At 40.0% G+C, this 13,766-nt stretch overlaps 1 protein-coding gene across 3 annotated transcripts in view; it reads right to left on the bottom strand.

Annotated features, from left to right (window-relative positions):
• The window catches only part of MTA1 (metastasis associated 1), a 102,928-nt gene that overhangs the window by 43,002 nt on the left and 46,160 nt on the right, over positions 1-13,766 (bottom strand). For all 3 annotated transcript variants that reach the window (XM_066623529.1, XM_066623530.1, XM_066623531.1), the window contains exons 9-13: positions 13,072-13,260; positions 10,123-10,197; positions 7,568-7,626; positions 5,236-5,351; positions 1,710-1,861 (exon numbers count right to left, since the gene is read on the bottom strand). In XM_066623529.1, coding sequence (XP_066479626.1) covers positions 1,710-1,861; positions 5,236-5,351; positions 7,568-7,626; positions 10,123-10,197; positions 13,072-13,260 — 591 coding nt within the window. The remainder of the gene's footprint in view (positions 1-1,709; positions 1,862-5,235; positions 5,352-7,567; positions 7,627-10,122; positions 10,198-13,071; positions 13,261-13,766) is intronic.

Raw genomic sequence — 13,766 nt, 5'->3', positions numbered from 1 at the left:
TGGTTCAGTCAGAAGAGAATTCTTGAAAAACAAAACAAAAAACAAAAGCTAAGACATTTAATTTTCTGTAACTGATGTTTTGAGCAGGTATTTGTATAGTCATACATACAGGATTTGAACCTGCACAGAGTGGATCTGGAATATGGGGAGGGGGGTTCCCAAAAATGTACACAGGAGCTACAGATGGTGGGGCAAGTACTTTCCTGCTCAGTTTATTAACTGCCACAACTGTCCCCCACAAAACTTAGGGGAACAGCTGCAGTTGGAAAATGCAGGGTTGTGTGACTGCACTGATGACCACTTGAGAACCATCAGCCACAGGAAAGCAACCTGTTTTGCTTCTTCGTGTTCTCTATGAACCCCCACATAAGAGAGATGAATAAGATGTCCTCCTGGAGGAAGGTCTCTGTGCTCAAGAGAGGCTGTGAAGGATTGCCCTGCAAAATGAGAGTCATCTACGGATCACTCTTCCTTCTTGCCTACTGGCTTGCTTTCTGTTAAAGCAAGAGGTAGGAACACAGTAATTGCAAGAGGCTGTGTACTTGCTTGCTTGGTTAAAGCAAGAGCTATTTTGCATGATTGTTATGCATATAAACAAAGGTAGTAGGTGGGGGGGCTGCGTGGAATCATGGGTAAGCAGACCCAGAGTTATCAGGGATACCTGTATATGGAGAAAAAAAGGGGGGGAATATGTTCTGTATGAAAGAAGAGGGATGTGTGGGTGCGTGTAAGAATGATACTGTACTAGAGGTTGTGCCTCTTTCTTCACTGGGGTTTTGTTCTGGAATCCTTACTGGATTAAAAAAATCAGTGGATACCAAATCAGTATAAAAAATAGCTTCAAAGACCTACTTCCAGGTTTCTTGCTCCATTGTTGCCCCAGAATGCATTGGTATAGATGCTATATTGCATTCAGCCACTAGATGGGGTGAATAATAGAATCTAGTGAAATGCAACTATTAACAGCATGAAGGTAGGAAATTGGATTTTGGTGCTTTTTTCCTTGTTACAAGGCATATTAAAGGTGGACCTTGTTATCAGTGGGGAGTCAAATCAGTGGATACTGAGGTTCCACCTGTACTAGGGATCAGTACTGGCCACACAGACACTGTCCCAGGTTAAGTCTTTTCCAGTGGATGTGCAAGTTACAATGTCATAATGGTGGAGCCTTTCCAGTTGACTAGGCAAAGCCATATTACACTCATACAAGGGCTTCCCATTAGGGTGAAGAGGTTGTTTTCTGCATATGCTATCAGGATTGGGGCAAGAGGGAAAGAAACAGGAGTGCTAGTCTCTGAAGAAACCTTACTAGAAGTCAGGACCAAGTAGGTTGCAGGAAGTAAAAATGAGGTGACAGTGCTTGGCAGAAGCATGGAGTTGAAGAAAATAGCTGGTGGTTAAAGAAAACAGGATTAGAGAAAAATTTCATGCAGGGTTATGACTACCAACTTTATTGACAGGGATTAAAAGTAATATGGTAGGCAGAGGAGTAGTATGCTCTTTGCTTCCCTTCATTTATGGCATCTCTGTCCTCAGAGAGAACCATGAGTTGCCACTGCTTAGGGAGACTGGCAAGGCAGGGATGGAGGGGGGGGGGGAGGAATGCTCATCAATCCCATGCCTGACTTAACTTCCATTTTTCTGAGCTATGATCCACAGTGGTGACGTGGGGCCTCAAGTTGCTAACTGAATACTATGAAAGCACATACTGTGTTATTGCGGTTTGGACCTGGTCGTTCTCCATCTAGCCGTGTTGGCATTTTTAAGCCACCATATTTCTTCCAGTAAGTCCAGCAAGATGCGCAAAGACGACACTGCATATTAGGGGGACCCCAAGAATACCACTGGTAAGATTGTGTCACTGGGAATAGGAAAGATAGAAATACAAACATTCATGAGGGCTAATTTTCAGTGTGTCTATCAAGTGTTTTTGTCACTGGAAATAGAGATAAATTATTTAGCTTTCAGTTTTCCAATACAATACAGAGAAGCAAGATTTATGTACAAGCATATTATAACAGGAAAATTAACTTGATATCTTTAATTCATTAATAACTTTCACTTAATATAATAATTTTAAAAATAACAGGCATGCATTTTCATGGGAATAGGGAATTGTTTTGCAAGTCTCTATGATAAACTTGTGGAATCTGCAGCTTGCCTCAGGTGGTTAGCAGCAGAGAACACCTTTATGGCAAACTCCATTTTGTCTTCACAGGGGTCTTTACATCTCTCTGTGGAGAGCAGGGTACCAACACAGCAATGCACTGCATTGATATGAAAGGTGCATGCATGGCTTCTTCTCCTGCTCAAACGAGGAGGACAACCAAGAAGGAAAACTAGATAGGCCACCATCATGCTTCATTATGTTAAACACCAAGCAACATACAGTGTACATACAGCACACCCCTTTTTAGCTATTGTAGCTTTAACAAAAAAAAGCTGCACAAAGCTACTAATCTTTAAAACTAGAATGGGAATGAGTGCTGCAGCCACAAGGCACTGCCCTTCGTTTAATGTAATGCTATGGAAGTTTACCTGGTTGAGTTGTGTGCATGTGCATGTGTGTATGAGAGAGAGAGAGAGAGAGAGAGAGAGAGAGAGAGAGAGAGAGAGCGCAGATGACAAAGAGCTTATAACTCTAAAGCAAGAAAAGAGAATAAAAGCTCTCTTCTTTTCACAGTGCTACAGTGGCAGAAGGGGAGTAACCACTTCGTCAATTACTTACAAGTCTATAATATGATTAATAATTTGTTTCATGTTCACTATCATGCGCAGCCATGAGGTTCTGTTTTGAGGTGTTGCTTTGGATAAGTTACTGCTACTCCAGTAAGTTACCGTTATCACCAAAGAGTCACCAATCATTTCAGATCTTGATTCACTACTGCGCTCCTATATAACAAATGGATTGCCAATGAGATGAAGAATCCAGTAGTGATTTTGCTATAATTATCACAAGATGGGGGCTTAATTTTTTTTTTCAACTGGACCAGCCACATTGTGTGAGAGTGGTCTTCCAAATGCCTTGGGAGCTTTAAGGAAGTCCAAATGTCCAGTGTTGCCTACAGGTGGCATAGGTCATTTTGAAAATTGTATTCCTTTCTCCTTTTTTTCTTTTTCTTCCACCATCCATATACCAAAAATATTTGTTTAAGGGACTATGAAATATTTCTATTTTCACTCTGAAATGAAAGAGGAAATCTTGGCCAAAAAATAATATGTTGACATGTTGGAGATTATGAATTGGCTATAGTTTGCCAGAAAAAGTGAGAGAGGAATGAAAAGTTTAAGGATGCTACAAGAAATTAAGGCCAATGGTTATATGAGAGTGGTGTGTGTACATTTTAGTTGTCTGACAGCACAGTCCTAGGCATGGCTACTTAGAAGAGATTCCCACTGAGTATATAGATTAGGGGCCCAATTCTAACAATGCCTCGTGCCTCTTGAACAAGTATTTCAGCAGTGCCAGGCATTTTCTGGCTGTCACAAAACATGACAAGCCAGAGTACACGGGTTGGCCACCCCTGGAAGTAGTGAGCAGCTGACTCCACAAAGCTCTGGACACCTGCCAACCCAGGAAGGAATGTGCAGGGGGTGGGAGGTAGGGGGGTGAGAGGAACAGGGTGGCAACAAGAATAGGGAGAAGGGTGAATTGGAGCCAGGAAGGGGGTAGGTTTGGTGGGGGCTGTGTCTACCAAATCCAAGCCCCCTTCCTGGGTTTGATACACCTTCATGGATCCACATAGACATGCCCCAGTAATATTGCTGGTGGAGGTCCAAGTAGACCCACTAGACTGGCAGGGGCCTCCCCTAGAGGAGGAAGCGTCTAAAACCCCCTGTGAGAGGCACAGGACTGCAGTTATATCACCATGTGGGGAGTTAACAGTGGACTGGGCTGTAAGGCTGCAATCATTTTTGTCATTCTCCATTCCCACTGTGTCCTTTTACATTTAGAACATGCATACCTTTGTGGGTAGTGATCAATCTGGTTTATGGATAAGTGTTATATTGTACCCTGGTTTTTGGGGATAGTCTCAACTATACATCTAAAAGTGAAGAAATCGTACCAAAGATTTACTTGAAAGTTAGCACCTTCTCTTCACTCAGGAGCCACTGCATATACCATACAAATAAACAGAAATTAATATTAATATTATGCTATGACTGAAGTAGTCCATTTAGTTCTATATGATTCATGTCAAAATTAGGGATCCTCCATGTTTTCTCACAGGAACTTGAGAGAACCTGCAAGATGTGCTTTTTTGGGTAGCCAGATATGGAAGGATTCTAAGCTAAGAGAAGTCCTTCAGTTCCCGAAACTCTAGTGATTTCCAATTATGGCCACTCTGCTAGCCTCTTTAAGGCCCAATCCAATCCAAGCCCCCCAAGCACATATGCCCAAAAGGCAAGAGCTGCAACCTGGGGGTGGGGGTGGGGAATTGGACAGCCTGTAGGAACTAACTAAAAGCATTTTGTACTTACCTCCTAGTAGGCTGCCCAAACTCCACTGGGTCTCCTCAGACATACACCACCTATTTTGATGACATATGTCACAGGAGAGGAAAGGGGCAGAGAGGTTTTCAAAGGAGGGAATAAGATCCAGTGTGTGCCACTGCCACCAGATCCGCCCCCTCCTGCCTCCTCCCTGCCCCAGTTACTCCTCCCCCAAAAATCCGTGTTCCTCCTCCTCCCTCCCCTTCCTGCCACCAACTCACCTAGTGCTGGCGGCTGGCGGCCTTTCCTTATCAACAACACTGGTGACTATGACAATGTCACGAGACATGTGCCAGGATCCAGGTACTTTTTACCTGGATTGTGGAGCTTCCGCTGGCAGATAGGATTGGACTGCTAGTGTGCTATTTCCCTCTACCTCCCTTTCTCTACTAGGCCATATGTTGAAGCCCAAGCAATAGAGCTCCATGGCTTCAACCCCATCATATTTTAGCTGTGTCCTGTGATGCTCCTCATTCATCTTTTTGCTCCAGTGGAACTCATACGCATTTTCATTTCTATACACACAAGTTATAGCCAAACCAGGCTCCTATACAGAGCAAAATAAAGTTTAAGTGTTTTTTAGGGGGAAGGGCATCCAGCCCCCATTCAAAGCCTCAAAATGTATATCCGTCCTAAAAAATAAAAGCACGTAAAACTGACATTGAAAGGAAGGATGCTGACAGTTTAGCAAAGACATTCCTGCTGTTCTTGCACAAATATATATGTTCTCAAAACACTTACTATAGCAGCTTTCGCAAGCTCGTCCTGCTCCCATGTTCTGTGCCTGTACTCCTGTACCATTTACCACTCCTGGTTTGATGCTATTTACATTGATCTGGTTGGGATTTGGTTTGTTACTTAGTACATAAGACAAAAAAGAAAATTAAATTAGTTTATTGTAACATATAAGATTCGACTAGGCTTTCAAACATGGTAAATAAAACTTGAATAACTTCTATTCCTAGTTTTTCAAAAGTATTTCACTGAAAAGAATTATCCCCATTTCCCCTCTCTACTCAGATTATGTTATTGTTATGAATAATGATATATTGCTTTTAAAGAAAAAGTAGTTCACAAAACAGTTTACAAAACAAAATAAATCAATAAATATGAAAAACACCTTGCAAATCTCAAGAACTACAATTCCATTTAGAAATAAGGAATATTTGGAAGTCACACATACAAGTCAAACTTTCGAAAGCACAAAGTTTGACAGATATTACTCGTAGATGTCATGGATATTACTCCATGACAGATGTCATGGTCCTTACTGTTTTTTTAGCTGCATCTAAACAAAACAATTTATCACATTTCTGCTGTTCCTGTAAGGAGCTCAAGGCTGCTTACATGGTATTCTCAAAATCACCCTGTGAAACATTTGGGCTGAGAGACAGAAACTTATTCAAGCTCACCCAATTTGTTTCACTGTTAAACAGAGATCTGAATCCCACCTTGTTGAAGACCAACAGAAATTTATGGCACAATCCTATATATGTCAAATCAGAAGTAAGGCTGTCCCACTGTGTTCAGTGGAGCTTACTCCCAGGGCAGTGTGTATGGGATTGCAGCTTTAGGGACTCCTCAAGGCTATGCCAGCCCTCTGGGCCTTACGCCAGCAGGAGCACTCTGCAGACTGGCCAAGAAACTGCTGCAATGGTGGCCTGCACGATACACTGGTGGCATTCCAAAAGATTTGCCATTGTATCAGATGCACAGGATTGGGTCATTGTGTTGTTTTTTAAAAACTCCTCACTTTATTCTTCTCTCCCTTACCACAGTCAAATATAATGGATCAGTTGACCATAAATAGTGTTTCAAATTATTTTCAAATGATTCTCAGTTGCAGGCTCATCCAAGCCTTTCTGCTCAGGGACCAGTTTGATTTCAGCTCTTACAATCAGATTGTAAACTCTGACTCAGTTCAAACAACATAGACAAAACCATGATTAAAAGGAAACTTGACTATAAACCATGGTTTGTGATCAAATAGTAAACCAGAATCAGAAACTATTGTTGAAAGTTGGCTTGCAAACCATGGTTGGCTGCTATGTTCAACACTATTGAGCACGATGGAAACTAAAATGAAAGTACGAAGTTGAGTACTGAGAGAATACAAAATAGCTCTAAAGCATAATTTCCCTGTTACGTTCCCAAGTTTAAAATGTTTGGGTTCTAAAACCACAGTTAGCGCAAACCACTGTTCTGTGCATTTTGCAACAATCTGAATTCATCTATACATAGGCTTGAGTGCTGTTTGCACCGTATAATATGTTCTAGGTGCAGATGTGCTCCGGTCGAATCTAATACTTTGTTAAAGTCTCCCGCAATCAAAAGATAATCTGATATTGACCAAGTGACTAAAACATTCATGAAACATATCCAGAATATGCAAATTTAGTGCATATAAATTAATTAAAGCAAATTTTACTCCAAACCAATACAGTACTAGGATAATAATAAACCTGCCTTTGTTGTCCAGGATAAAATTTGAAATGAAACAAGTTTATGAATAAATATTGCCACTCCCTTTGGGGATGTGACAATATCCGTCAGATACACTTCCCCCACCTCTTCACCAAAACTTTATCATAAAAGTAATTTAGTTCCCAACCCTAACTAATAACCCTCTGTCAAAGGAGTTGAGCCAACAGAATTTTATTTATTTATTTGTTTATATGATTTATATCCTGCCTTTCTCCCTGAACAGCACCCAAGGCAGCTAAGAGTAAAATACATAAAATATACCCTAAAAGCTATAAAATACAATAAAACTATAAAATAGAGAAAAAACAATAAAATGTGGCTAGCACAACCATAAATAAAATATTCCAAATTCTAAAAACAAAATATTGTTGGTTTTAACTTGTTTTTACATTCTTTTATGCTGCTAATGTAAAGGAGGAAGACTCTCCTTACATCTGTCATGACAACAGCCCTACTACTGACATATATGTGATACATTTAGAAATTGTGACATCTGTTCCACTGTTAAAAATGTTCCCATTAAATTACAGGCAAAGAAGGTTGCTATATTTTTATTTTATACTAAATAAGAGTAAGGATAGGCACTTACTAATTTGGAATATACACTTGCTTTAGCTTGCTTTCTGCTTCTGCAGCTTTCAATCGTTTCTTAATAAAAACACAAAAATTAGAACATAACAACAGTTAGAACATAAACAGTCCATCATCAATCTTAAGGAATATCAAACCATTTTCCACTTCTCAGCATGTACCATCAAAAGCTAATTTGGTGAACAAGAAGTCAATTCACCTCTTGGAATCAGTGGCTCTTGTTCATTTCTTTATGTTAGCCTTCGTATAGTAAGCTTTATATAGGCTTCATACAGTAGTTTGTGAATACTACTAATCAGCAGAGCTGAAAGTATTAATCAGTACATGAACATATTTAATTCATATGTTCTGAAATGCAGATCAAAATAGTAGAATTTTAATCATAGATGGAGCACTATGAAAGAATGTTAATAAATGCATCAATATAAACAATGTGTGTGTCACTTCATTAAGGTAGTATATTTAGGATAGTTTTCCAACCAATATCATATGCTATGAAAGAAATTGCTACCCTAGAATATCCTCAAATTACCTTGGTTATTAAAATATTTAAGTAGTGATCCATACATACATTTAGGGCGCAATCCTAACCCCTTATGTCAGTGCTTTCCAGGACTGCCATAGCGGTGCCAGTGGGACTTGTGCTGCATCCTGCAGTTGGGTGTCACTCACGGAGGCCTCCTCAAAGTAAGGGAATGTTTGTTCCCTTACCTTGGAGCTGCACTGCCCTTATGTCAGTGCTGGAAAGCACTGACATAAGGGTTTAGGACTGCACCCTTAATATGTTAAAACTGGTTGACAGCTTCTGACTCTGCAAACATAATTCAGAAATATTTGTAGTGAGTATTTCTGTTCCCCAAACCCATATATTTCTCCAACAAAATATCTTCTTTATCTTATCTTCATGGCATCTTGCAGCTACAGCTACAAAAATTGCTTGTGTTCAGCTACTAAATTGTCATTTGGTGCTAAAAGTAATCCAAAACATTTTGGGTAGCATTCACAGTTTCCCTAATTCTTGCAAAGAATAAGATTTTTTATATTTTTTTAAATTTCAGAGTAAGGGAAACTTTTTGTGCCATTCCTTGCATACATCCACTCTTTAGAAAGAAGAAATCCTAGGTCTATGCCTAATAAAGGTTTGTTGAGTTGAAATCCTGGGACTCCTTCAAGAGTAGGAAATGTTTCAAGTATCAGGAAAACAGATATGCAAGGTGCAGTTGAGAATATAACAGTCCTTTCTCCTCACTGACAACATAGATCTCTTTTCCTCTTACTTTTTGATGCTGTAGCAGTTTTTATATTTTTTAAAAATAGGAGTTTCTATACTGCAGCTATAGAAATGCAAGTGTCATTTTATTTTTCTAGAAGTTTATTTGGCATGTCAGTTCCACACAAAAATCTCACTGAGAGATGCCAGTTCCTAACAGATTTGCCAGGGGAAACAAAAATTCAGGTTCCCAAGGTATACAATATCCTCCCAAGGTGCCATCTAGAAAAAAATGCTGTCGCAATTTTCAGACCATCACTGCACAGATGATTTACAATGGCCTCTTGAGTCAAAGAGTGGGAACCGCACAATAAAGCTTAAAAAAAATCTATACTTCAGAACAGAAGTCTTCCCCAACACCAAGTGACCAAACATTAGAAAGAAAAACATTTTCCTCATCTGTAACTTATGTTTTTTGAGTGGTCATCTGTGCACATCACACAACATGGGTGCTCATGCATAGCAGGACTTGGAATACCCAACATCTCCTGTCAAAGAATTGGCAACTGTAATATTTCTCCTTTAGAAAAATGCTGACAGTCTCTGAACTTTAGTAGAAAAACCACATATGACCTCCACAGGTCAAAATGGCATCATATGTTTTTAATTAGCCCTAACAGAGAGAGCTTGGATGCTGTAGTGGTTTGAGAGTTGAACTTAGATCTGGAAGATCCAGGTTCAAATCCCTACCCAGCAATGAAGCTTCCTGGGTGTCCTTGGGCTAGTCACTCTCAACCTATCACTAGCCACTAGCCAACCTATCTCACTGAGTTATTATGAGGACAAAGGAGAGCAAGAACTATGTACACTTTTCTTAGCTCCTTGGAGGAAGGGCAGTAAAAAAGGTGAAAAAATGTGTTAAAAACAGGGTTTAGAAGACTGGACACACATGTAAGATTGTGAATAGCAATTTAATTAGGCAGGAAATGGGTAGAACAGAGGTTAATTACATCAAGAACAAGACCTACAGTAAAAGAAATAGTTTTTTCTGTTTCAACGAAGAACTATTGTATCACTGTGGCAGACAGCCTATGTTTTCTAGGAAGTTGTCGGTGTTGCCCAAATTTAATGAAACATTGCCCTTTTTAGAAGGTAATGAGGCATACCCCAATAATAGATTTCTGCTTATTTTTAAGAGAGCTCAATCCCAAATCATTTATCACAGGGTCCATAAGACTGAGGATTAAAAATAGCATTAAAAATCCTACTACAAGAGATCCCTCAATAAGGAGTTCAAAATAACTACAGTTTCTTGGGAGTGAAATGCACTGCCTTGCCCTTACCTGCTGAACGTATCGATCTGTTGTTTTCCACATATAATAATACTCAATTATGCTTGTTAAGGACTTCCATGGTAGCTAAGAACACAAAACATACAGTTGTCAAAACTTAACAGGATCATATCAACAGAGACATCACTAGGGTGTGCACTAGGGTGCCAGAGCTCATTGTGTCATCTCCATGATGGACCTCCTCCCATACTAGATAATACAGATTAAATTACAATATCATATGCACAACCTAAATGCAGTGGTATCATTAGGATTAGTGTAACCCCCATTAACTTTATTTATTTAAATATACAATCGTGCACCACTTAACAACCGTTTGCATAACGACAGGCCGCATATATGATGGTTGTCAAAGCACAATGTTCTTAATGAGGCAATTGCATCTCCCAAAGTCTGCAGTAGTGTCTGTTGACACAACAGAGAGGCTCTTAATGCAAAGAAGAGGCAACCTATCTCCAGCAGCCTGTGCAGCCAGCTGGTGTCTGGTAGGAAGTGTCCGTTTGCACAACAAAGGCAAAATTGGACTGAGTGTTCACTTAATGACCTAATTGCAAAACAACAGGGATAGGAGAACGTATCCCTGCCGTTAAGTGGCGCATACCAGTATAACATTACAGGTCACTCAACAAATCAGTAACCAACCAAAAACAAGAGGCCAACTTGATGACACACAACAGAATAAAAGTTCTAGCATTAGCTCTGATACATGGAAATAAGAGCTGATTCATACTAACACCTTACTGGTTCACTGCTGTGTCATACTAAAACCTCCTTGGTGCTTGGAACAACTAGTTTCATTGGTCAGTTTCATTGGTTAGTTTTGAATTAAAGAAATCCACTTTTTGTTAGAGAAAGCAGTTGTGTTTTCCTTTTTTTGGTTATTTGGCCATAACGTTTGATAGAATACAGATATTTCAGTGCAGTGTGTTTCATTGCATTCTGCATGAAATTACAAACTGAGGGTGCAATCCTAACTGCGCCCTGGGCTGGCACAAGTCCCTTGCAACAGCCCAGGAGGGTCATAAACATGTCATAAAGCATGTTTGTTTCTCCGTGGGAGTAAGCAGCGCCAGTGCACGGAGGTGCACTAGCCCACAAAGGCCAGATCCAGCCTCCATGGCGAGGTGAGTTCACACCAGCCAAGGTTGACTGGAGCAGGGGTCTGGGGGGGGGCTGAAAGTTTCAACTCTAATCCTTCCAAAGTCATTTTTCAGTACACAGTAGTAAGCAGGAAATTTTTTGTAAGACTGTAATCAACAAAGCAGTTGTGCTTTCATAGCTTCCCTTCATTCATACTGAGAGAGAACTATGCCTCAAAAGTTCCAACAACATAACAGCTCAATCTTGGCATCCAGTTATGGTAACAGGGCACTATCATACAGTTGTAAAAGCTGCTGAAAACAGGTGGAGTGTGTTTTGCTGCCTTTCAGCAGAATTGGGCCATGTCAGAGTACCAGACTGTGAAGCCCACCTGATTTCAAAGCATCAGTAAAATTGGGCCATAAGTCAGTTTACCAGGCTGTGAAGCCTACCTGATTACAAAGAGTAGGAAATTCAGGAAGTGATTCTCAAGCCAGGCTCAATCCCATAGGTAACTGCTGGTTATCCAATTGGACAGAATTTATTTTCTGAGTAATGTTAATGTAAGGCATTATATCTGCCTGCCCAATAGCGGGTATGCAAGGCTGTTACCTCATTTCCATCTCTAGGGACCCAGTGCTTACCAAAAATAAAACTGAGCTTTCATTCCCCCTGCTTGGGTGAAGTTAAAGGTAACTTTAACTAACATGGCAGGAAGAACTGTACTTGCAAACTGTGTACTAGGAAGAAGTGGACTAAAGAAGCTGCTACTGTTAAACAGGTGAAAGCAACTGAATGCAGTTTGTTACAGGAACAAGCACTTGACTGTCTTATAAGCAGATCTAATATGAATGTCCTGAGTTATTCAATAAATATTTCACAAGATATTGATATAGTTTCCCCTAGCCCAGTACAATTGTAGAATTCTAGCTTAATTATCCCTCTGTTTTAAATCTGGCATCTACTCTGGTATATGAGGCTTAACTCATTCCTGAAATGAAAGCACTAAAAGAATCTGACACTACAACATGAAAAAAGGATATTCCATTGTCTCACATATAGCACTCAAAATTTAGCCTCCATACCCCAACACCTTCTCTTGGTCTTTCAGCCCCAACATGGCAGAGGGGGGGACAGATCAAGAGGATGTATCTCCTGCTGCAGCTGGCGCATGTCCAAGTGCACTTGGAAGGTAGATTGATGCTGAGAAGGGGGATAGGATATCAGCAGTGCTGCAGGTCTGAGTAGATCCAGAGGTGTGATAAGGGCTTACCTCTGGGAAAAGAAGGAAACAAATGTTCCCTTACCTGGAAAAGATCTCTGGGGCCTGAACCTTCCCTATGGTATGCAGTGTGCGCCCTGTTGGCACGGCTGCATCAGTGCATGGGAAGTTAGGCAGGACTGGGTTGTAAGTTTCCTTAAGCATTGAATACTGCTCATTATACTCTCTATGTCAGTTGTTCTCAAACTTTTAGCACCGGGACCTGCTCTTTAGAATGAGAATCTGTCAGGACCCACAAAGTGATGACATGACCAGAAGTGACATCATCAAGCAGGAAAATTTTTAACAATCCTAGGCTGCAATCCTACCCACACTTACCCAGGAGTAAGTCCCTTTGACTCTCATTATTAAAAGCATATATATGGCTCGTACATAGTAGCCAGTTAAAAGTACAGATCTGTAACATTTCCCCAAATGTAGTCACATACCATAGTAGCATCAAGTGACTAATAAACTAAAAATAAAATAATGAAATGAACATGGACACATCTGAAATTGGTTCGCAACCCACCTAACGGGTCCCAACCCATAGTTTGAGAAACATTGCTCTATATATGCAAAGCTCTTTGCCTACTTACAAAATCTTGCTGAATATCTGTGAAATCTTTTCCATATTTTTCAAGAGCTTCTTCAAAGAGATTTGCCTCAGAAGCAGACCATTCCTCCATCTCATCCCTGCATAAGACAGGTCCACCCTGTGGCACAAGGGCAGAGATAGCTTTGGAAATGTCATAGACATTTTTGTGCAAAGTATCCATGGCGTGGAACTATATAGGAGAAACAAATCAAATATAAGTCAACTAATAAGTTGAAATAAATAAGTTGAAATCAAGTTTTCAAGATACAAAACACATAAGTAAAGATAAAATCACTATGACATAAATTAGATGCCTGATATAAGCCCTAAGTGCTCTAGTAGAAATATTAATATACATTTGAAACATCTCATTAATAATAAATTCCAGTACGAGAGAAAGGAAATAAATGGAATAGCACTGCACTGTATTGGCAAAGGAAATCCTTTTCCCTTCCACAGTTTCATAAATAATTTCACTTCTGAGGTCTTGGAAGTACATCAGGCACAATTATAAAAATATATTTAAACAAGCATGAAAATGAGACCTTCACTTAGAATTATGGTCAAGTAATTTCTAAGGCAAGACAGGCTCACAGCTCCTAAAAGGTAGAGCTTATGTCATACACATACCATTCATGCTTTCCCCTGTGATTTTAAGTTTTGGGCAGAGAGCTCTTACACTCTGCTCGAGTCTAA

The sequence above is a fragment of the Tiliqua scincoides genome, chromosome 4 (assembly GCF_035046505.1).
Source record: "Tiliqua scincoides isolate rTilSci1 chromosome 4, rTilSci1.hap2, whole genome shotgun sequence".
NCBI lineage: Eukaryota > Metazoa > Chordata > Lepidosauria > Squamata > Scincidae > Tiliqua > Tiliqua scincoides.
This window is presented reverse-complemented; position numbering and strand designations above follow the sequence as displayed.